The following is a 25,431-nucleotide window of genomic DNA, read 5'->3' on the forward strand; positions in this document are numbered from 1 at the left end:
TCAGAATCGGTTTCACGTTTAACCGTTGATCTCCTAAAACGTCATTGTTGTTGTTGTTGTTGCATTATTTTGCCCAATTCGGATGACCGACAGGCCGTTGGAGCTTTTCTCTGGTTTACCGCTATCGCTAGCCGTAGGGCGAGAATGTCGACTTGAAATTCTTCACCTTGGTCTTTTCAACAGCTCCTTTGGCAGCCCACCCTGCGCCCCGCGTGTCGTATTTTTTAATAAGCGTCGTCGGGGTGCTTTCCGAGGCAGGGGATTCCAACGGCGGCCGTCAATCTCGTCCCCCGGCGTCCGCCGCCTTCCCTACTCTCGTTAGCCCCGCCGGTCGCCAGGCAACCGTCGGGAGGCGCGAGCGCGCTAGCGGAGAGAGCGCGGCCGAGGCTAATTGGGACGCGGTGAATGAACTCTGGCTCAACTCCGGCGAGCCGAGACGAGATGGAGCTGGTGGGAGGGGGGTGGGACCGTTGGGTTTTTCCGGGATGGGCTTCAGCACCCCCGCTAGCTTTGTGAGGATACGGCTCGGAGAATTTGTCATTTTCAGTTGTGTCTACTTAACATATTCATAGATATCATGCTAACGGTGAATATTTCGATGTCCATGTTGTTGTTTTTGTTGACGATTTTGGGTTAGTATAGTATAAATACATTTTTAATATTTCTGAAAATAAGCCCGAATGCTAAAAAACCCTGAAAATCGTTCCATTTGAGGCGACACATTGCCAAGAAGATTTTTGCACATTAGTTTTCCTTTGTCAGGTTTTCCTCATTGAAAAGAATGAAAGTAGAATTAGCGCGCTACAAAAGACACCCCCAAAACGCGCTAGCATTCCCGCCCTCCTTCCGCAGTGTCTAATTTTAGCATCTCTCGGTAGCCGAGGAGAGATTTCTGTTTGCCCGCGATAAGCCGAGTGGGGCCCGAGTTCTATCGCGGCGGGGTTTTGGAGGGCGTCCCAGTGGGCGAGCTGGAGATGCCACGGACGCACGCGGCCGCCGTGTGATCACTCATTAAAGCGCCGGGCCATTGGGCGCGGCGGGAGCTAATCGATGAGTCAACGGGGCCGCGTGTCACTACACCCAAATGTCACCCCGTCAAAGAGAAGCCACTAATGGGGAGCGACCTTAATCGTAAACACCGTTTGTTTTGGCACTCCTTCAATACGGACTCGAGCAAAGTTTACGCTAGTTTGCCAGTGCAATTTGTCGCGTCACCACTTTGCTGAAGTATTACATCTATTTGTATATCTTTTTAAGTATTGGCTAAATTCCTACCTTTTCGTTAGCTCCGTAGAGGAACGTACATTAAGTGAGGACTAGCACTTGATTAGCATGAGCTTGCTAATAATGAATGAATGAATGCACAAATGTATTTCTACACCATGTTTGTTGATGGGGCTAGGCGGCCATTTTGGGGCAAATGAACCAATGTCCAATGACATGGATGAGTATTGGAAGCCAGTCCTCCCAGTTTGGGCGTCTATTGTTGTTCATGGCATTTGTTAGTATTGGGATACTATTTTTCTTTACAGCATTTTTTATCTGAAATTCAGATTTTTCCTAGGTTGTCCATAGCAAGGAATTGCTTGTTATTAGTTGTATCGTAGAATATTGTTGATGGATTTCCTGAGCCCCGTATCGCTAACGTTTCTACATCGCAAAATAATGATCGGACTTGCCTCACACGGAAAATCTTAGCCGAAAGTTGCCACCCAATGCGCTTTTTTGTGTCAGCGTTGCAGCGTAATTTCCTCGGAAACACAAAGCAAACAAATGAACTCATCAAGCATTCATTCCCAAACACAAAAGCGCTTCATTGTTCACCTGTCACATTACAGCTGATTCATAATCCTCCATATTTTTTCTTCCACAACCCCACAATGACTTGTATTGAACGCAATCCTTTTAATAGGGCCGCCTTTTTACACGGCAACATCAATCCGATGCTTTCTCTCGCTGTATTTTACCACCACTTGTTTGATTGCGCGTTGCGTTTATTACCTCCCGCGGGTGGGCGAGCGGGAAAGAGAGAGAGCGAGCCCGCGCTATCGGAGCCACATCGCCCCCTAGCGGCCACGTGGCCACCGTTTCCCCCTCGCTCACCCAGGGGGAAAAAAAATATCAATGTTAAACAGCGGCAAGACGACGACGACGACGCAGTCTGCGCGCATTCGTACGTGCGCGCGTTAAGACGGAACACGTCGACACGGCGCCCCCGCCGCATGCGTGGATCTTCTGGAATAGTCATCAGCCTCCTCCTCCTCCTCATCATCATCATCATCATCCTTGATTTCCTGCTCGCAACGTGGAAAAAAAAAGGGCATGCTTGAGGGGTGACGACAACTTTCCCCCCTTTTCCAACGGGAGAGGAGGAGTCGCAAAGACGGACGCTCGCGGGAGAGGGAGGAGGAGGGGGCTCTAGCGCCGTCTGGCCAGCACCCGGACTCGGAGCCGCTCGGTCGGCGGAAAGGCGAGCCATGTCGCCCGCGGAGGAGCGGCGTTCGCCGGATGCTCGCGCGGGCTCCTGGCGCCGCCTCGGCGGACGCCACGCCGACTGGGGCTAACGGAGGGGCGTCTTTTATTCAAAGCGCGCTGAAGTTTTCAAGACTTTTCAAGACTACCACTGCAAATTCCCGGATGGGACACGTGCTGTTTTTAATTAAGTGAACCCCGGACGGACGGACGGCCGGCATGGCGCCGCCGGAGTGGGCTTTTTTCCTCCTGCTCCCGCTCTGGGCGGCGGGAGCCGCCTTCTCCGGGGTCCCCAACGCCACGGACGGAGAGCTTTTGACGGAGCCGCCGGCGCCCCCCCACCCGGCTCTCTATTTCGGGCCGGGGGACGTGCAGCAGATGAGGCAGCGCTCTCAGGGCAGCCACGGCCACATCTTCAAAGTGGTGCGGGGCGCCGCGCTCACCATGCTGTCCAACGGCGCCGCGTACCTGCCGCCCGCCAAGCACGAGGAGTTCGCCAGCAAGTGGAACGAGATCTACGGCAACAACCTGCCGCCCCTGGCGCTCTACTGCCTGCTGTGCCCCGAGGACGCGGCCGCCCTGCGCTTCCTGCTCAAGTTCATGGACCGGATGGCCGACTACGCCGACTGGAAGGTGAGCGGCGCGCCCCACGACGAGGTGCCCATGGCGCACTCGCTGACCGGCTTCGCCACGGCCTACGACTTCGTCCACGGCTACCTGGACGTCGGCCGGCGGGAGGTCTACCTGGAGAAGATCCGCTCGCAGACGGCGCTGCTGTACTCCTTCTCCAAGTACCGGGGCTGGGGGCGGCAGTACCTCCACAACCACCAGAGCACCAACGTGCTGGCGCTGCTGATCGGGGCCATCGTGGCGGGCTCGCGCCACCGGCCCGAGGCGGCGCTGTGGAAGCGGGTGGCGGTGGACTACATGGAGAAGACCATGTTCCTGCTCAACCACGTGGTGGACGGCACGCTGGACGAGGGCGTGGCCTACGGCAGCTACACGGCCAAGTCCATCACGCAGTACGTGTTCCTGGCCAAGCGGCACTTTGGCGTGGACAACGCGCAGAACCACTGGCTGCGGGAGCACTTCTGGTTCTACTACGCCACCCTGCTGCCGGGCTTCCAGAGGTCGGTGGGCATCGCCGACTCCAACTACAACTGGTTCTACGGGCCGGAGAGCCAGCTGGCCTTCCTGGACGCCTTCGTGCTGAGGAACGGCACGGGCAACTGGCTGGCCCAGCAGATCCGCAAGCACCGGCCCAAGGACGGCCCCATGGGCCAGTCGTCGGCGCAGCGCTGGGCCACGCTGCACACCGAGTTCATCTGGTACGACGCCCGGCTGGCCCCGCGGCCCCCCCGCGGCTTCGGACGCCCCGAGCTGCACGTCTTCTCCGACTGGGGCGTGGTGACCTACGGCGCCGGGCTGCCCGCCGCCCCGGGCAACACCTTCGTCTCCTTCAAGTCGGGCAAGCTGGGCGGGCGGGCCGTCTACGACATGGTCCACCAGAAGCCCTACGCCTGGCTGCGGGGCTGGAACAGCTTCAACCCGGGCCACGAGCACCCGGACCAGAACTCCTTCACCTTCGCCCCCAACGGCCAGGTGTTCGTGGCGGAGGCGCTCTACGGGCCCAAGCTGGGCTACCTCAACAACGTGCTGGTCTTCGGACCCTCGCCCACCAGCCGCTGCAACGGCCCGTGGGAGGGCCAGCTGGGCGAGTGCGGCAAGTGGCTGCGCTGGAACGACGAGGGCGTGGGCGACGCCCGCGGCGAGGTGGTGGTGGCCTCGGCCCACGGCGACGCCATGTTCGCCAGCGGCCAGGCCGCCGCCGCCTACTCCCCCGCCATGAAGCTGAAGAGCGTGTACCGGGCGCTGGTGCTGCTCAACTCGCAGACGCTGCTGGTGGTGGACCACGTGGAGAAGGCGGCCGACTCGCCCGTGCGCTGGCTCAGCGCCTTCTTCCACAACCTGGACATCGACTTCAAGTACGTGCCCTTCCGCTTCATGGACCGCTACAACGGCGCCATGATGGACGTGTGGGACGCGCACTACAAGATGTTCTGGCTGCAGAGCGGCGGCCACAGCCCGGAGACCCGCATCCAGGAGGCCGAGCAGGCGGCCGAGTTCAAGAAGAGGTGGACGCAGTACGTCAACGTCACCTTCCCCGTGGACGGCGCCGTCAGCCGCACCGCCTACGTCTTCCACGGGCCCCACGTCAAGTTGTCGGGCTGCAGGTTCCTGGACCACGGCCGGAACGGCGTCCGCCTGGCCCTGACCATCAACGACACGGAGACGGCCGTGTCCATCGCCACCAATTACCGGGACATCGGGGCCAGGTGGGCCTACCTGGGCTTCGGGGGCCACTGCAAGGTGGAGGACCGCCACCGGGTCACCCGCTTCGGCCTGGGCACGCAGGAGCTGGCCGGGGACGGAGACGAGCCGCCGTCCGACTCGGCCTCGGCGCCCAAGGCGGCGGTGGCGGCCCTCCTGCTCCTCTGCGGGATGGTGGCCTTCCTGGCCACGCGGAGGAAGTTCCACGACGCCTGCTTCAGGCTCCGCGGGCTCATGCGCTACGCCCTGCCGACCGTGCTCTTCCTGTGGATCGCCGGGCTGCTCTTGGTGTCCAACAGCTGCGACCGGCTGCTCTGCGGCGTCAAGTGGAAGAGCGGGGGCCCGGCCGAGGTCCGGGCGCCGCCGTCGCCGCCGCGGGAGAGCCGCCAACTGCCCCTCCCCACCGTCCTCATCGCGTCCCTGCCCGGCTCCGGGGCCGAGATCCTCAAGCATCTCTTTTACAACAACTCGGACTTCGTCTACATCCGGGTGCCCACCCAGCACCTGGATGTGCCGGAGACAGAGTTCCAGTTCGATTCCCTGGTGGACGCCTGCGAGTGGTCCCGATCCGAGGCCCGGCGGGGACGCTTCAAGGTGATCCAGGGCTGGCTCCACTCGCTGGTCCACAACACCAAGCTGCACCTGCAGAACGTCCAGCTGGCCGACGGCGGGAGCCGGCGCGGCGGCGCCGACAAGAGGAAGTCCGGGGCCGGGCCGCCGGACGCCGAGTACGTCCTGGAGCTGAGACGCCACCTGGCCCGCTTCCCCAACGCCCGCGTGGTCCTGAACATGCGCAGCGGGAGCTGGACGCTGAAGCTCCCCTTTGTGCGGGAGGCGGTCGGGCCCTCCCTGAAGACCCTCCACGTGGTGAGGGACCCCCGCGCGTGGATTTATCTGATGCTGTACAACAGCCAGCCCAGCTTGTACTACCTGAAGAACGTCCCTCAGCACCTGTCCTTGATATTCAAGGAGGCCTCGCCGGCCTGCCCCAGCCAAGCGCCGGAATTCCAGGCGCTGCGGCGGCTGCTGGCCGGCGGCGAGAGCCGCCCGGCGCTGATCCTGGCCCACCTGTGGCTGGCCCACACGGCCGCCGCCCTGCGGGTCAGCCAGAGCCTCCCCGAGGACTCGTACCTGCGGCTGCGCTTCGAGGACGTGGTCAACTCGCCGCTGAGCACGGCCCAGCGCATCCACGCCTTCCTGGGGGTGCCGGCGTCGCCCGCCGCGCTCAACCAACTGGCCTTCACCACCTCCACCAACTTGTACAGCCTACAGTACGAGGGGGATATCTCGCCGGCCAGCATCGCCGCCTGGCGGCAGAAAATGCCGCCGCGCGACGTGAGGCTCGTCGAGGACGTCTGCGGGGGCGTCATGAAGCGGCTGGGTTTCCTTCGCTGGCCCGGTTAAGCGTCGCCGTCCGCCTTTGCGCCCATTTCAATCCGAGCCGTTTTATACGTACGATGGAGGTATTTATTGAGCCTTTACGGTTCGGGGGATGCCTTTTCTTGGACGTCCTCAGTTGTCAGACAGGAAAATTGTGAGGGTTCAAAATTAAGGGAGAATTAACATCGATGTCATTGAGTGTAAGTAGTACAATTTGATAAGGGAAATCATCTGTTAAATGGAAGAAATAAAAAAACTCCACTTAACAATTTGGATTGTCCATTAACTCGCCAAATAAAGGGCCCAAGCTGACATTTACCGCCAATTAATATTTCCTTTGTGGCACAGTCTTAGCCTGGCAGCCCGCCGGGTTGATAAAGCTCAAGGGGAAACCCTGTAAAATCATCGGTTAATGGACTTGGTTTGTTTGCCTCATCCGACAGCTGAGGACGTCTCATTTTGAACAAGTGCTACTTCCCTTTAAAAAGCGGCCCGACGGCGCCACGGTTTGTCATTTTGGTGGCTTTTTTGGGGGTACGCGGTCGCGACTGTTTGCACACTTTTGACTATTCATGTACACACTCCTCTCCTCCTATCGTGGCTTTCAAGATACGATTAGTATTCCAACTCCCCCTGGTGTTTATTGAATTAGATCAGAGGGAAGTGTTTAATGGGGAGAAAAAATAAATAAATATATATATATATATAAAAATAGCTGTCAGCCGTGACACATTTCCAGTCAAAGTAATTTTCCAGCGCCCCCCGCAAACTCCGCCCCGCCTCCGTTCAAGGCTCTTATTAATCTGCAAAATGTCACAAATGAGGCGACGCAGAGGCAAACGCTTCCATTTTTTTTTTAAATTGATGTTTCGCCGCGTTCAATCAGACATCTCACGACGTGCCCAGTAGACGGGGGAGGGTGCCGTTGCCACGCCGTGGGGGGCGTGGCCTTTGTTTGCAGCGGTTGTATTTTCAAAGGTGACGTTATGGAAAATAAAAGTTCCAAACTAAATCGAGTTTAGAATGTTTGGTTTCTTGTCATACTGCTCTCTTTTGTAGGACGCTCTTTTAACTGGTTGGCTGCCATGGACGCTGATAGACGTCCAATTCATTTGGACTGGGACAAGTGTTGATTAATAGTAAATATATCCCCCTTTCGATCGCTATTTTTCTAACGAAAAAATGTCCATTTGTTGTTGTTAGTGCAATCTGGATATTATCAAACAGGAAAATTAAAAAAGCATATCTACTCATGTTCTTGTCTTTCCATGAAAAAGAATAATAGTGATCCTAGCCAACCTGTTAAAAGAATGAAAAAAGTTGTTTCTATTGTTGCTTCTGTCATAATCTTGCAAGTGAATGTTAACGGCAACGTAATAGTAATCCCGTTGAATTGCCGAATGACCAATCAGATGCGTTGGTTTGTTCTCTTTATAAAAGTCGCAAAAATGTAGTCATCAAGTGGCTGCAGCTCGCCAGCGCCTCGGGCAAATAGTTCCGCTGAAAATGCCTCGACTTGTTTTTCTTCTTTTTTTCAATGTCTTGCAGATGCGCCCTTTCATATCTGAAGCATTTTTTTTCACATCTTAAGCAAGCGCCAGGTGTCCCAATCATTTTTGTCAACGTTACCGTCCTATTTATGAATTGACAGCTTCTCCATAGATCCTTTCTAGACCACATTTTGTCCAAATATTCTCGTCATTTTAATGAAGTCATTCATTTCATGATTTTTTTTTCCATATCAAACATGAGGTCAGTCATCAAATAGATATTTATTGGCATCACGATATGTTATTTTTGATCAAGGATCAACGAAAAAAAAAAGTACATTTTCCCCTTTCATTTATTTGCCAGTCATTTTAAGAGCCGGCAAAAATCTTGGCTGCGTCTTTGTTTATTGGCTCCCCTCCCCCACGCTAACAATTAGCCCGCCGCCGTCGCCAATAACGCCGACGAACGTCGACGCCAAATTGGCGGGGCCGCCCGCCACCCCGCAAAAAAGCGCAGCTCGCCGCTATCGACGTTTTGTCGTGTGCCAAGCGCTCGGGCTGCAAAAAAATTTATCAAAGACGACATCAAATGGAGAAATGTAATTATCAGACCGCCGAACAGATTCCAACGACGACGGCCGGAAAAAGAAAACAAAACAAAACTGAGGAGAATAAAGCATCTTTGCTTTAAATTATTCTCATTCATTTCAGCCTTATTGGAAGAGATTTTCATCAGCCCGGCTGGGAATGTTTTTTTTTTCCGTTGTTGTCGTCGTCGTTGTTATTTCTGCGTGTCTTTATCGGGCCAGTTCGCCCTTGAGAAGGAAATCTACAAAATGTCAAGAAAAGCGGCCGTCCTTTATCCAGCTAGCTCAAAGGTTTGCTAAATGAAATTGTGCAAAGTCTCCATTTGAAGGGCAAACAAGGCGTTGCAAACTTTCAAAAATGTGCTCAGGACAAAAGACTTGCTTGTTTTTTATTTAAGATTTCACATGAATATAACGTAACATCGTAAATTGGGAATGCTAGCACTTCTTTACCCAATGCTAACCAACCTTGCAAACCACCAAATGAAATCAAATGAGATTTCTTTTTTTATACGTTCGTCCAGGCGGCCACAATTCATTCGCAAATAGTAGCTAGCTAGTAGCTAGCGGAACTAGCCCGGCGCTGCCTGCCACTGTTCGTAAACCTCTATTGATGTTGATGTATACAGGCCACAATCCATTTGCAAATAGTAGCTAGCTGGTAGCTAGCGTAACTTTTCCAACGGTGCTTTCCATGCTTCGTCAAGCTGTGTTGATGTCGATGAATACAGGCCACAATCCATTGGGTGTATTGACAAAAGAACTACTACATATCCCAGCAGTCACTGCGCAGTACTTTGTCTACGGGAAAATAGTAGAGTCGATGTACCCTATCAACTGATTCATTTTATTTTATGGTGATAACAATTTTAGTATTGGTCCATATATAAAGCGCACTGGATTATTAGGCGCCCTTTCTATTTCGGAGAAAATTTTAGACTTATGTGCGCCTTATAGTCGTGAAAATACGGTAATATTTTATTCACTTAAATTTTCAATCAGGAAAATGTAGTATTTTTTTCCACTACATTTTTCAAAATGGAATATTTCTGTTTCCATTTTTTATTTATACATGAAATCGATTCCATCATTTTCCCTACTGCTTATCCTCACTAGGCTCGCGGGGTGCTGAAGCTCAAACCCTAAATTGGTAGCCAGACAATTGCAGGGCACAAAGACAAACAACCAATCACGCTAGGGAATAGTTAGCTCAAAATTAGCCTAGCATGAACTCGCCGGGGATCGAACCCACCATCTTAGAACTGTGAGGCAGACGTGCTAACCGCTCGTAAATACCGTGCCGCTAAAATATATGGCTTAAAAGAAGAGATGAACTGTCTTTCAATGAGCCATTTTTTTTCTTCTCAAGTGCCGCAATTCTTTTTTTCCGTTTTTATCAACGGAGCTATGTCGGAGAGCCGCACGCAGCTCTTGAGCCGCGTTCTTACAAAAAGCCCATAGAGTGCTTTTAAGATGAATCGCATTTTGAAAGGAACGACAAGTCTTCGACATAAAAAGCGCCGCGGCGGAACGTAGCGGGAGAAAAAAAAGGCAAAAGGTGGCGTTAATGAAATGCGTTACAAAGCGACGAACGACTCCACAACAGGTTCTTTTGAACCAGAATACCAATAATTAGAGAAGGTTTTCGTCAAGCGGAAATAAAGAAATAAAGAAATAAATAAAAGCACTTTGTGTACCCGCCGGTGACGTGTTTACGTGTCGCGTCTCGGGAGAGAGCGCTAACGAGAGCGTAAATAGAGGCGGGCCAACTCCGGGGACTCGTTACGCCGTGACTCGCCGTGACTCGCGGGAGCCTTCGCGCTTTCAACCGTCCTGACATTTTCTTCTTGTTCTTTTGGCAGCCGCACGCTAAGTTCATGCACCCCCTCGTATGCCAAGTCACGGCGTCGTGCCCAAAAAAAAACAGCCCACCTTCCATCCGCTCGGTTCCCGTTGATCCATCTCGTTATCCGTCAGTAGCATTTTTGTTGCTAACATTTTGTGGGGGCTTATGAGAGTATTGATGTCAATTTTGTCAAAGAAAAAACATCTTTTCACCCGAAAATAAGTGGTTTTCTAAAAGAGGATTTTGGGCGCAAACAAGCTTCAAAATGAAACGGTAGTTCAGAGGATGTTTTTCTTTCTTCTTTCTCTCTAACCCACTTTATTTTTTTTTACAAAACCATACCAAAACAATGTCACGTGAATATTTTTCTTATTCTTGTTTGGCCATTGAATATTTTTTCCTGTTTAAAGGAAGAGCGTCTAATAGTCTGAAAGGCAAAGTTCCAAACTCCGCCCATTTTGTGGCCTTATAAGGTGGCTTTTTTTTCCGCCCGCGGTCAATCGTGCGCCGAATAACGATGAAGAAAAACCATCAAGTCGTTCCCGGCCAACGGCGAGCCACTTAAAAGCCCCTCCCACCTAACCCCCCCCCCCCCCCCCCCCCCCCCCTGCCCCCCACCACTTCTGCGGAGGAGGATATTTTCAATTAATCAAGCCGTCTCATCAATAATGCATCGCTCTCCCGCGGCCATTTAACGAGGCGGTTCAACGTGGCGCTTGGCAAAGATGGCGCCGTGGCTGCGGACAACAAAATCATCTTAATGATATAAAAATAGCGCAAGTTAAGTTAAATCGACTGCAAAATGTCAAGAAAATCACAAGCAATTTATCACATTGATTCACTTAAAAAAATAAGAAAATGTATTGATGTCAAACAAAATAAAACACTATTTCTTACATTGGCATGACGCACTGTTTAAGCGACTCGCTCCATCTACTGTCAAAGCTGAGAAATACAAGCGAACGTAGGCCTACTCAAGCTTCTTGTGCGTCAATGATCATTTTCTGAGGGCCAGAAAAACAGTTCAAAACTACTCGAGTACAAGTAGGCAGATAGAATTGAGTCTTTGTTGTCATGGTAACATGTACATGTCATACAGGTAAACTTGTAAATAGATTGCTGCTAAATATTAACATATTTTTGCTATGTTCATCCCATTTTTTTCCTTCAATGGAGCAAAAGTGTAGGAAATGTTAGCGCCAAGTTGCTAATGTCAGCTAATGTGAAAACTTATTGTACAAATGAGCATCCTCCAAAATGATGTTGTCATCTTTTCCCCAAATTGCCATCGAGAAATCGCATTTTTGGGGGGGATCTTTTCCCTTCCATGGCACAGCGTGGCAATTTTTCACCACGAAAAACATGTTTATCCTTCCGTTTTTATGATTCATTTCAGCGCACGCTCTCGCCGGTCGGGGCCACGCTCGGGGAAAATAGAAAATAAAAATCACGTCGGCCGGCTAATAACTCCGGCGGCTGCGAGCACTCCGCAAAAACGGCACGCTTACTTCAAAGATAACAAAATGCGGCTTACGGCGTTTACGCGGCTCGCTATTAAGTGGGAAAAAAACGGCGGCACTCAATACTATAAAGCCCTTCTTCGCATTTTATATCAGCAAAAAAGAAGCTTGAGAACTTTGCGTTGATGTGAAGAGCAAAATAAAAACGTCATGGCTAGCATAAACACTTCTTTCTTGTTTACACGTCCTAAAAATGATCCTACTAATGCTATAGATTGAAGCTAACGGCTAAATTGTTCTCCCTCGCTAATTCAGCCGTCAATGTCAATCAAACGTCCCGGCGGATTGGCTCAAACCGGTCGTTAGAAGACCCCGCCCAGGTGCCATCATCGTGGCGCCCTTCACTTTTTAATTTTTTTTTCTTTTTTAATCAGGCTGTGATATTTATTGAACTGCTTGAGTTGTAATTAAAAAATGGCTCAGGAATTAAGCTGCGCTCGCTCGCGCCTGGATTGGCACCTTCCTCATTAAAAATCAAATTGGATTTTTCCCCACCACAACGCCACCGGAATCTCAACCCGATGAATAAAACACGATCACGATTGCCATCGCGAGTGGCGAGAAATTCATTTTCCCGTCGAAATCGTCAATCGATGTATTTTTCGTCGTCGCCGCCGCCGGCGGAAATGCTCGGCATGAATCTCGGCGGTGGCGTGCGGCGACGTCAATTCTCTTTACACTGGCTTGGGAAAGCTTTAAAGCGCATTGACTTAAATATGAAATGTTTTGAAGTCAAACGCCTTTGTAGGAACAAACAAACAAAAAGAACAAAAAAAAAATCCGGGGCCGGGTTGACGTCTCCATCAATAATGCAGCCATCTTCGGGAAGAGAGACTAATAAATAAGTTGCAAAGAGCAAAATGCCTTAGCGGTTTATTTGTGGAGCGTTTGGCCGTCTTAGCCGAGCGCTAACAGACCTTGAGAGCTTCTTTTGCGCCGGATTGGATGAATGGCATTGGTGAAAAAGCTTCTCCCTTTTCCACGTCCTTGAAAACTCATTTCAGGCCGGCTAAAAAGAGCTTGGTAGCTGGCGCTAGCTAGCTCGCTCGCTCGGCCGTTCATTTCTCGTGTTTGTGTGTGTGTGTGTCCGCTTTCTATGCAGGCCGCCGCCTTCAAGTTTTGATGAATGAGTAGCCAGTATGGAAGGCCTGAATAACCTTTGGCCATCATGGCGATGCTCCATTGGATTGCAAACGAGCCTCGGCGCTTCTACTTAATGGCGCTATTGATTATCTACTTAACGGGAGCAAAAGGGAGCTTTAGATTAGCGCCCCCGAGCCGCTAGCACGTAAACAGTGAACACACAAAGAAGGTTGAAAGCGTAGCCGACGTCTGCCCAAATGTTTTTGAGCGATTCGAGCTCCCCCGTAAATGAGGCCGATTCCCAGACGCACGGGAAGTGAGTCAATCTCGCTATTTTTTTCATCAAATCCAGCAGACTCTGATGCCGCAGTCGCGTTGGCCGATCCCCAAGACCGCTCGGAATTTTCCTCTTTGACGTCATCACCGTTCGTGCCAACGCGAAAAAAAATGCCAATTGTTGATTCGGGGAATGAAAGACAAACGACTGGAAATCCCGTGACCGCTAGCCGGGGGATTTTCCAAGTCCTCCTCTCGGGGGACGGCTGACGACGTCGGTCCGCCGTCCCATTTGCCAAAGCGCTTGTTTGAGATCGTTCGCTTGCTTGTTTTGACTCCGCGCTAGCTAGCGAGCAACAGACGACTGTTTGTTGGCCCGCCCGCAACTTGAAATGTGTCAATACTGCATTGGCACTCTAGCAATCTCCCTCGGGGTGCTTTATTTATCTCCTTTACTGCTATTAACAACATCAATCAATTTGGAGGCGGAGTGACTTTCGGCCGCTAATCGACAGGTTTGACATTTCACGACAAATACGTTGCGTTTCCCCCGACTCTCTGTCCCCTTTGGGGCACTTCTGATAGCGACCCGTGAACTCTGCCTAGCAACAAGTGACGAGGCGAACTGAAGCGCCTAGCTACCTATCTCTTACCACAAACAATCCAATCAATAGCTTTACTAGAACTTAAATCAGCGAGCGTTTGTGTGTCCGAGCGATCGAGGGCGACGGCCGGCCAATCTATTTTGAGTGGGAGTGGCTCGCCGTGAACGCTCGACGCATTTGTCGTCAAAACAGAGATTTTCTACCGTGAAACGAATGAAATCACTTGAAATAAAGTACACGTGGGGTAGTTTCAACGTGGTCTAGCGAAATTTCCCTTACTTTTGCCCAAGAACTCGAATTTTGCGTTTTCACTTTTCAAGCGTTTCATCTTCCAATTTTGAATCGAGCCTTGTGCATATTTGTCCTTGGCGTCGCTAGCGTGCCTCATTTCCACCGCCTTTGAGGAATTTAATCCAGGAAACGACAAGATGATCTTTTCACTGAAAATGATTCAGCCTTATTTTGTACCGGGGAGAAAAAAAAACGGCTTAAACCCGAGCGTCTAATCTGGAGAGACGTCGGCTTTGCGAGCGTCGTCCTCTCCCGAACGCGGAGCTCGACGCCGGCGCCCCCGTGACAGACTGGGTTAAATATTCCGCCGCGCTTTCCCCTGGCGAGGATCCGTCATCCCCTAGTTTTGTTTCGGGTTCGCTCATTTGAGCGCGTCGCGCGAGACGGAGAGTTAGCGTTAATGTCGGCCAGATGGCGGCCCGTCATCTGTCTGCGTCGTCGCTCAACAAACATGTCCGCCTCGCCTCCGGTTGTCCCAATTAAGCAGAAAGCAGGCTCTCGCCGACAGATTTGACAGCAGAACCAGTCCTTTTTGTGTAATGTTTTTCTTTTTAAATGACACGCGTCTGTCAGTTTGGGAAAAAAATGCTTTGGCGTTTTGAAATACACCATCAGAGAAAAGACAACGCCGCTTTGACTGCCATTTTGTGTCCCGTACTTGAGGGGAAAAAAAGACTGATGTTTCCGTACAGCTCTTTAGTAAAAACGCCTTGCAAAGTCGCTCCTAATTGTGTATGAACTCAACTTTTGTTTGGAAAACTCCCTTTACATTTTTGTATATTCACGCAACCCTTTATCTTCACCAGGGTCATCGTCCAATCGCCCAGACGGATTTCTCGGGCGGAAATCCACGTCAAATCCCGGATTCCTTCTCGCCAACGAGCCGGGTGAGTGGAAATGCTTCCCGTTTTCGTTCTTCGTCCGTCGTCAAAAGAGCAGATTGCCTTCAAAATGGAACTGAAGCGCGCTCGTTAAAGTCTGCTCGGCACGTGCGGCGCGGCGCGGCGCTCGTCGGTATCAAACCGGCCGCCTCGGCAAAAGCAACCTTTGATCTGGCAGCCGGTGAGGAAAAAAAAAGTCTTTTATTCCGAGCGCTCTCGCTCCACTGCGTCTTATTCGATTAAAATGCGCCCGGCATTGATGTGACACAAAGGTGTGCGGGAGGGAAGCCAAGACGGGAGATGTCGGGCGCCATTGACGTGGATGCAGGTCCGAAAATAGACTTTTTGTTTGTTCGTTGCTCGTCTAAGGAAAAAAAAAATCATCTTACTGCCTGAGTGAATAAGTCACTGCTCATTCTGTATTACAATGAAAATCCATATTTATTCAACAGAATGATTCACGAACGGAATAGAAAGAACTGGGTTGATAAAAGCTACGTTTCGTGAGAAAAAATGCCTTGCATAACTGCCCAGAATCTGTTTTTTTTTTTTTTAACGCTTCAATGGAAGCTGACTGCAAATATGCAATCAAATGAGTTATGTTTTCAGGCATAGCTGAAAAGTTTGGACCTGTCCAGCCTCGTCTTTGCGTCGACGCCAAACCGTTTGGGGATTTTTGCGGAAGGCGTGGGCGGTCTTTAAATATATTTATTTTAAGTGAGGCTACAATATAACCTGTCGGAAGATTAAAAGCACAAGAACATACATAAAATAGTCTTTTATAACAGATCCATAAGTCTGAGCTACGTGGAGGAAAAGTTAAATTGAATAATAGATTGTCAAATAATGTTTTTCATGCACACGAGTAGCATCGCAGATCAAAAGAAGAGAAACAGCGACATCTGGGGGACAAAAATCGGTTTCTATAGATTTGGACTGTTTTTTGTTGACCACATTTTAATATATGATGATTCATTAAAAAAATAAAATGGTCAAACGTTAAAATTTGTTATTATCGGCCAAACATGCAAAAAAATAGCATATTTTGAAAATGATTGTTTTTGTAACACCACTAAAATGCCAATAGATGGCGCTGCTCTCCCACAAATTCAAATGTCAACGCCATGACCAAAAATAACAGCCTAAATTAATCAAAACAATTAAGACCGTTATAAGTACTTTCAGGAAAATATATACTGGATCTATATTATCGCAATATCTTATAGTACAATAAATAAATTATAAAAGAGCGCAAAATTTTAGTTTACAGGATCACTGTCAATTACAAAATACTTCTAAGAGTTGAATAACATTAAAAAATATCAAAGAACAAGTAGTAATATCTAAAAACTGCGCAAAGAAATTTCACAAAAGTAAGGAATACTTGTGTGTGTTTGTGTGTGATTGTGTGTGTGATAGAGAATAAAGTAGGCAAGAAAAATGTCTGTTGTCAAGCACATAAAGTCTTGCGGCAGAAGGCGAGAGCATCCATCTTGGTGAAAGGTCAATCTGCTATAAAAAGCCCCATAACAATATGGCGTGCGTGCCAGCGACTTTATCAACATCACTCAACTATCCCAACAAGACTCGGACTAAGCGTTATTTGCCACGCGACAACTTCCCGCCGACGGATTTGCATTTTTCAACGGTGCGCGTGATCGATCGCCCGCTCGCCGACGACGTTCCCATTTTTTTCTTCGTCTTTTTTGCCCGCCGTTGACATTTGAGGAAAGCGCGGCTCCATCCGGAAGCTGCCGGTGAATGATTACGTTCGGCCGCCGTCGACCGTGATGGATGACCAATCCGTCCCAAGTGGGAGGGTCGGCACCCGACCCGTTCATTCATCTCCCTCTTCGAATGGATTGGACGTCGGCTAGAGCGAAAGCCGTGGAAATTCACGGCAGAATACCGAAAAGAGACGGAAAATTAGACGTCATCAGAATTGACAATAAGTTCCCACTTTAACCAAATAGCAAAAAGTTATCCATATACGCCCATTTACTAACGCACATATTCCATAAAAGTGACCTCAACACACTGAAATCTCCCCAAAATCTGTCTCAATACTCCTGGAAGTACTCAAATACTCTAAAATCTACTGATATACTCTGTAAAAGTAGTTTAAATGTCCCTAATAGTGATTCAAATATCCTTAGATGTACTCAAATAGCCCCAAAAGTAACCTAAACACACTGAAATCTCACCAAAATCTGTCTCAATACTCCTGGGAGTACTCAAATACTCTAAAATCTACTGATATACTCCGTAAAAGTAGTTTAAATGTCCCTCATAGTAATTCAAATATCCTTAGATGTACTCAAATAGCCCTAAAAGTCACCTAAACACTTCAATCTCCCCAAAATCTGTCTCAATACTCCTAGGAGTACTCAAATACTCTAAAATCTACTGAAATACTCTGTAAAAGTAGTTTAAATGTCCCTCAAAGTAATTCAAATATCCTTAGATGTACTCAAATAGCCCTAAAAGTGACCTCAACACACTTCAATCTCCCCAAAATCTGTCTCAATACTCCTGGAAGTACTCAAATACTCTAAAATCTACTGATATACACCGTAAAAGTAGTTTAAATGTCCCTTATAGTATTTCAAATACCCTTAGATGTACTCAAATAGCCCTTAAAGTCACCTAAACACACTTAAATCTCCCTAAAATCCACCTTAATACTCCTGGGTGTACTCAACTACTCTGAAATCTACGGAAATACTCCCTAAAAGTAATTCAAATATCCTCAAATAGCCCTAAAAGTGACTCAAACAATCTTAAATTCCCCAAATGAATTCCTAAAAGTCATCAGAATGACTTGTGAATGAAACTCTCAATCGACTAACATACTAAAAGTGTTCTAGATATTCTCAATGTACACGTAGACTCCCTATAAATAGCAGTAAATACTAAATAGTTTACTAAAAAGTATTCAAACTACGGAAATGTTCCTGTCAAGTCAGTGACTAAACTTGAAAATCTTGAAACAAGTCCTTGAAGAAATGTAAATACTCCTAAATTGACTCCTAAATAGTAACCTTAATACACATAATAATTTTTTTTTCTTAGTGTACACTTGGAAAATAACAACAACCATAAACGCACCCGAGTAAGTGCAACCATGTTCATTTGGTAGTGGTCATATGACATTACCCTTCAAAATAAGGGGCTGGGGGGAAATGCTCGTAAAATGTAGCGTGCTAATGCCTCAATCCATCTTTCTTAACCTCCCAAAGAAAGATCCTTACAAAGCATTTATTTGACGCTCTTGCTGAAGGTCAAGCCTGACAATGAAGCATCTTTTTATTCCCCCCCCCCCTCAAGGACGCACGCCGACCTGCCACGTATTTTCCCCGCTTTTAAACAGGCGGCTGGAATTAAGGCGTGTAGGCGGGTGGGCGGCGTGCTCCAAAAAGGTCAAAGCCCAATGAAAAGCTGCCATGTATAGATTCAAAATATAGATATATATATATTTTTTTGAGCAACAAAATGTTAGGAAAAGCATGAAAATAATCACAAAACGTTATTTTCCGATATTTACAAGTTTGGATACAGCAGCGAGCGAGCCGACGACGCATTTTCAACTTTTGAAGTGAAAACGCCTCTTTGCTGGTGGCCTTGAAAGGCGTGGGCGGGGCCACGGCGTAGCCACGGACGGCGTAGCCACGGACGGCGTAGCCATCCCAATCATACATAATGCATGTGCGCACGCGTTCCGCCAAGTGCACGTCCCACTTCATTAATTCATCCATAATGAGTTTTGCAGTGGGTGAGAGACGCTCGCAGGCTGACTGGCTGCTGCTGCTGTTGGCCTCCGAGTCGCGGCTAATTAAATCACAATCTTAAGTCCCCGTCGACTACCTTTTGTTTGCAAAATGTGTGTGCGTGTGTCTGTCTATGTGTGTGTTTGTGTCTGTCTGTGTGTGTGTGTGTGTGTGAGACGGTGGCGTGCAACCACAACAACATCCGCAAACAAAACAAAACAAAGTAATCCAAATGACAAATCACACAACACAAACTCAATGTCATGGGAGCAATGTCCACTAGGGGGCTCTGTTATACTAGATCATTTGTCCATTGTTGTGTGGAGGGAGGAGAGGCCAACATTTCTTAAATAATAATAATAATAATAATACATTAATGGTTATGCTAGACGTGTATCCCATAATTAGTCAAGCACTGCTAGTAAAAATCTTGTCATACTGCATTTGTTTTTATGACTATTACTCATATTATCAACAACTACAATGGTACTGAATTGAATGTTTTTATGGTCATTATACAAGTTAAATATATTAAATATATTCTATATATTATTTTATATATAAATATATAATAATATATCAATATATTAAATAAAAAATAAAATAAGTATCATTAAAAAAATTGTAAATAATATTCACCAGCAAGAATAATTAGAAAATGTTTGATGACTTGCTTTATTGATTTATTTGAATCAATATCATCATTTTCTTTATTACAGTACTCAACAACAACAAGGAGAAGCATTTTTCTCCACCCTTCCACAAATATTCCTCTTCCCCAAACTTTTGTAATATTAATGAAGTCATTTGTCGTATTAATAAAACATGGATAGTATGAATACAAAGTGACATTTAGCCGCCTTGAAAATCTCCTTGGGATTTCTTGCCTTTAACCCATTCGCTGCCTGCAACCTTTTTTAATAACACTCAAAAACCGGAGCCAATTAAAATGTAGCTAAAATACACATTATTTCTCTAAACTCTGCCTAGCAACAAACGCCCCCCAGGCAACAACATAGCACATTTTCATTTCGGACCACCCATTTCTTATCTCCTCATGTTATTTAATAGATTTGAAAGCTTTACACTAAGACCCGCGTTGACCTTGCGTCAATTCCCGCCGGAAGTTATCGCGCCGTCTGGTCCGGCGACGGCCCAAAAAAATAATTTCAAAAATCCGATTCGGAGACAAACGCAAAGGGCGCCCGGAGGATTAAGTCCATCTTACGGCAGAGACAATGTAGCAAAAGTCATTGGTGACCTTCTGCGGCTTTGGCTAACGTGTCCGCCAGCGCTAAATCCACCTGTTGGCGGCGTTTTTATTTTTTATTTTTTTTAAATCTCATTCCGTGCGGCCGGCGAGGAGGTAAGCAAGGGGATTTGACCCGCCCGGAGGTCCAATTTCAGCAGCCTTCTTGTTATTTTGATTCCTTTTTTTTATTTATTATTTTTTTTTTTATTACATATACGTACTGTATAGTAGCGTATGTGCCGTGTGCTATAGTGTACATCAGTGTTCTTGTTTAAGTTTGACCTCCCTTGTCCACTAAATCCACAGAGCTGACACCTTTATAGAAATAATTCATAACTCACAGTTTTTTTTTTTTACTAGAAACTCACCCAAACGCTTTTTAAAATTGAAGTGCAAAGCAATTGTCGTTTTTTTTTTTTTATCCTCCCTTTTGCAATACGCTGATAAGACCTGTACGTGATAAAATCACGTGTCGCGGTCAGACGTTTTTAAAGCATTACATTTGCTTTTTGTCAAGGCAAGTGATGGCTTTTGAAGATGTTGTGTTCAATACGAGACGGCAATCAACTTTGATGAAGTCATTAAATTGTGTTATCTTTGTAGTGTTGTTACCTTAACAACATGATTGACTTGCTTTTCTTCATATTTTCTTTTCCGGCTACTCTGCCTAGCAACAAGTGACGTCCAAAACTTCATTAACGTCATTTCAATGGTCTTATCTTTACAGTTTTGACGACTTTTGACCCTTTGGTGACCTTTCTGATGGGGCCCATTGAAGTCTGCCTAGCAACAAGTATAATTCTGGTACGTTTTCTAAATTTGAGCATTTCTACATGTTTTTATTGTTTATACGCTTAGTAAACTTGGTTAAATCTACATTTCTGAACCTACCTACAAAACTTCATTAATAATAGACCTAATGTATTCTTTACCACATTCCACGTCTAATAAAAACGGAAAAATGAACATCTTACGCTGTTCATGCCACTAAAATATGAGCGAGGCGTACCGACCGGTTGAAATGAATTGACTTCTGCATTCCAATTTACAAGAGCGGATTTTATATTTAATACAGACTAGTGATCTTCTGTCATGACCTAACGGCGTATCTTTACAAATCGGCATTTCAGACACGATTGAGCGCCATTAGCCTTTCTCTTTTTCCCACGTCGGGGCAGTTCTGCTTTTGCCCCGTGAACTCTGCCTAGCAACAAGTGGAAAGCTTTCAAAAATGTGCTTTTTTTAAAAAAACAGTGCCAATCTTGCTTTGTACGATCATTTAAGCAACAATGTTTCTCTTACGCTTTGCAATCCTTCGTCTTAAAGCCATTTCTAATCACAGATGGCCCCGACCGTGCGTGTCAGCGTGGCCGCCGCGGGGTATCCGGCCGGCCGAGCTTGTTTCCAATCCCGCCCCCCTTTTTCTTTTACGGGAACAGCAAAGCGTCGCCCCGGCAGATAAACCGCCAGCTCCGTCCGTCACGCCGACCCGCACCGAGTTCCCGGCGGCGGCGGCGGCGCCCTAATGACGGCGATAAAAAACAAATGCAAATGATCACCTCGGGGTCGCCTCTCGTCGCGACGGATTGCCGGCGTCGGAAAATAAACAACGAGCGGCGGCGTGACGATAATATTATCCGCGGCGGCGCGGCAATCAAAGAGGGACGAAATGCTGATATTGTCTTTAATATTGCGGCAATGGGAAAAAAAGCAACAAAATCAATTTCTGCGATGTCAAATCGAGTTGGAGTTGTACTTTTTGGGTCGGAGTTGTGACAATATGGCGGCTACATTCCCAAAAGGCCACGTTTAAAACGTCAGCGTGAAAACAAACCAACGTTTTTCTCTAAGAAAGGCGCCCGCTAACTTATTGGCCGCCATCGTCGGCCTCCACGTCCAATCCAATCGCCCGTTGACGGCACTGGAACCGACGCCAGTGTTCCCGCTTCCAGGCTGTTCATTTGAGGGCAATGGCGCCATTTCCCGATAAAACGATGGAATTTCTCGGGGGGAAAACAACAACTAAATCCGCAAGAGTGATAAAACTAAACGGCCATGCGAGTCCGGCCAACAGCGAAATGGGACTAAAGCTGCCTTTTTGTTGCTTTATTTTCCAAAGCAAAAGACTATGTAAATCCAATCTGTCCGTCGGAATAAAGTAGCCCAACCCCCCCGCGGCGAGGGTCCGACTTGAAGAATGGAAGCGCTCTCCATCCAGCTCTGGCGGAGTCCGTCACGGCTAAAGAGGTGGCCCCCGAGGACCGCCGTACTTCCTTCCCCGTGCCACCACCCGTCGTTCCCCGGCGCCCTTGTGCTGAAAAGTGCCCCGAGATGGCAATTATGACTCCAAATTGAAAAAGGGATTGCCGTCTTCAACTCCCAATAATTATAACCGGCCTAAGGTGGGGGGGAGGGGTTGGAGGGTCCGACTCGGAGGAGGGGAGGGGAGTTCATTATTACGACTCGGCGCTGTGGCCTCGCCATCATTACGGCGAGGAGGGGGGGGGCTTAGTGACGGCCGCTCGCTGGACTCGTTAAAGGCTAAAGTTTGCGCTAGGTGGCCGGCTTACCTGGCAAAGTCTGGCCTCGCTCGCTTCTCCATCAGCGGGGGTGCCGACTCCCACTTTGAAGTCTGGTTCCGCCCCTCATTACGCCGTCGGGGTCACGGAATGTACCAGCGTGACCTTTTGCGCTACGACGAATGAGCAATGATGCGCGGATGGCCTAAAAAAAAGGGCCCACGCAATAATCTTTCTTTCAGCCTACTGCATTGCACTTCTCAGTTATAACACTAGATGGAGCTAGTCACTTAGACATAATAATAATAATAATAATAATAATAATAATAATCGGACATAGGCCCTGTCGTCATTATCAACAAAAAAAAGCCTACTTGTCATCACACCCAGAAACTGCGTATGACGAAATTGGTGGTGCTTCTCCATAAGCTACGTTTACTCGGCAAAAGACCGAAATAAGTGATAGTTACGGACTTGTAAATTAATCAATAATTACGGACATCGCCTCGACTTTAGCCGAGAGGTCGAAACCTGACGTCACGTTGAAACAAATTTTAGTCGGTGGCTCTTGTGAGGAGAAGCGGATTGGACATAGCATGAATAAATTGTCTTTATTCGGTAGTGGGAACCTAAGTACCGTATTTTTTTTAGCCCATAAGTCGCACTAGGTCTTCATGTAACATATTAAGAGTTTTTGGATAACTATAGCCAACAAAAAACACTTGTTGTGCAGCTTATAGTGCGGATAATGCGCTCTGTATATTTCAGAATAACCCTTTATTTAAAAATCCCTGGAGAAAGATTGTCACCGTTTGATCGCACCACCTTTTTTGGACGTATTTTTAATGACGCTGAAGCCGAAATCAACATGGTGGAGTAATAAGTCGTAATCATTCCCCGCAGTAATGGCGGAACAATAAGGAAGGAAGGAAGGGGGCATCCGCGGGGGGGGAGGATTTATTCAAGTCAAATCGGCTCATGGCAGCGGATTACCTTTGAGACACGGGCGGAGACCGTGGAATAGCGGCGAGGACAAGTCGTCCCGGACGCTAATGGGGGCCGATCTCCGGAGTGACGGCAAAATGATGGAAGACGTGACCGAGGCGCGGAAGTCGGCCATTTGCCGGCCGTCGCACCTCTTTCACTCGCGACTTGAATCTCTTTACTTAACCCCGTTTAAGGTTGTTTTGAATAGATTCAAAAAGATGAACCAATCCAATGTTCAATGTTTTAAAGGCTTTTTAATCAATCTTTTAAGCGGAACATTTATAATGGATGTCATATCCCGGAAATAGTTCATTTGAAATGAATTTCAAATGAATGTATATGTAAATTCGTCTTTTTAAAATGGTCAAAATGCATTGATCCACGTTGATTCGAGTTCAACTTTAGGGCAACTAAAAGCGCACTTCCGTTTTTGCACATATTGAAGGTGCTAGGACGCTATTTAACGCTAAATGGCAAACTGCTAAAAAGGGCTGTTAACATCAACAACATCTTGGTTTTCTTGTTATATTCGCACTAAGAACGGAAGAATCATTTCATATTGTTTTTACTTTCAGACGTGTTACGGAAGATAAAAAAAAAAACGACTCGCCATGTGGTTAATTTGACTTGCTGCAGTGCATGAATGCTAATCACTAGCGTAAAAGGCCAATTATGTCGTTCATCTTAAAGGGCAACTTCATCATAAAAAGCTGTCAAGAGGTCATTTATCCATTTATCGAACACAACGTTCGAACGGAGACGTGGGAAATAACAAGTCGTGGTACGACTCTCCGTTCCAGACCAACAGGTGGCGCTCTAACATTGGAATTCAGACTTTTAACGTTCCACTCACACTAACTAAATGAAAAAAAATTCAAAAATTAACTCATTTTGGTTCCCATGTTGTTGTGAACTATGGCAGCTAGCCCGCATGCTAACCGTTGAACAAAACCTGTCTCAAAATGGAGGCTTGCATCGACACCGATTCCTACATAAGACGTATTTTCCGATCCAATGATTGAATTTCTGGGGGGAAAAAACTAAAACGCATTAAAGACACTTGCTAGCTTACTGCAGTATTCTGGCTAACCGTGAAATCATTTATTTAACAAAACAACAGGAGCCTCCGCAAAGTCCAATTTGTCAACTTCAGTAAAGCCCCGCCCCCCCCAGGTGAAGGTACGACTTTAATCGAACGGGAAAAAAACGGAAGTTCCGACGGCGGCTTGTCGCAAAATAACTTTCCCTGCCGTGAAAACATAAATGTTACATAAGAGTTAATAGCGGCGGCGCGAGGGGCCCCGGCGGGCTGCGGCGTGATGCATCGGGAGACGCGTGACCCCCGGGGCCCTCCCGTGGCCCCCCCCGCCGCTTCCGTACGAGCCGTCCGCCATAAATAATGCAGCGCAGATACATCACGCCGATGCGTCGCCTTATCCGACATGTGTAGCTGTCAGCTTTGATAAATGGGAACACGGCAAAGATGGCGCCGTAGTCAAACACGCTTGTTTGGACACGCTGCGTTCGGCGCGTTCGGCGCGGTGGGCGCGGGGAAGCATGCGCCGAGTGCTAATTTGTGGTCACCCAGGAGATTCGCGCCTAATTCTTTCTAACGCTTTTGCTTGAGTGCGATCCGCACCTTTAATTTGGATTATTTACGGAAAATGTAGACTTTCTTGAGAGTGCAGATTTTGTTCTTCTTCATTTTAAAAGGTCAACACAATGCGAAAAATGACAGTAAAACAATATGGTATCCCCCGAACCCAAATTATTGAGAGAGCCTAGCTTTTGGAGTAAAACAGCTTTTAAACATTCAACTTTAAATCCTTATTTCATCATTTCCTTCATTCCCAGAAATGTCAATCATAAAAATTAACCCCCCCAAAAATTGGATTATTTTAGATTAAAAGCAGAATTAAACGATTGAAAATGCTACAAAAACTCGGTTGAGCTAAAATGCGAAACATTTTCCCTTCTCCCAAAATCCTGCCCCTGGTGGTTGGATGTGGAATTACACGTAACAACTGTATAAAAAAATAAAATAAAATAAAAAGCTCATGCTATAATATTATGGTATATATGTATGTGTATATATATATATATATATATGTATGTATGTATGTATGTATGTATGTATGTATATA

The 25,431-nt window shown here is 47.5% G+C and overlaps 1 protein-coding gene and 1 long non-coding RNA gene across 3 annotated transcripts in view; both read left to right on the forward strand.

Annotated features, from left to right (window-relative positions):
* Positions 1-25,431, forward strand: part of LOC144091941 (uncharacterized) — a 52,119-nt gene that overhangs the window by 25,521 nt on the left and 1,167 nt on the right. For both annotated transcript variants that reach the window (XR_013305930.1, XR_013305931.1), the window contains exons 3-4: positions 14,688-14,768; positions 20,509-20,585. This is a non-coding gene — a long non-coding RNA (uncharacterized LOC144091941). The remainder of the gene's footprint in view (positions 1-14,687; positions 14,769-20,508; positions 20,586-25,431) is intronic.
* Positions 2,099-6,597, forward strand: dselb (dermatan sulfate epimerase like b). The gene has a single exon (XM_077624833.1). It carries the CDS (start codon positions 2,692-2,694, stop codon positions 6,205-6,207), a length of 3,516 nt encoding a protein of 1,171 aa, XP_077480959.1. The 5' UTR covers positions 2,099-2,691; the 3' UTR covers positions 6,208-6,597.

Source organism: Stigmatopora argus, chromosome 17 (genome assembly GCF_051989625.1).
Source record: "Stigmatopora argus isolate UIUO_Sarg chromosome 17, RoL_Sarg_1.0, whole genome shotgun sequence".
In the NCBI taxonomy this organism is placed as follows: domain Eukaryota; kingdom Metazoa; phylum Chordata; class Actinopteri; order Syngnathiformes; family Syngnathidae; genus Stigmatopora; species Stigmatopora argus.

Excerpts from the sequence above, each read along its gene's own strand:
- dselb (XM_077624833.1), top strand. The coding sequence starts at position 2,692 with ATGGCGCCGCCGGAGTGGGCTTTTTTCCTCCTGCTCCCGCTCTGGGCG.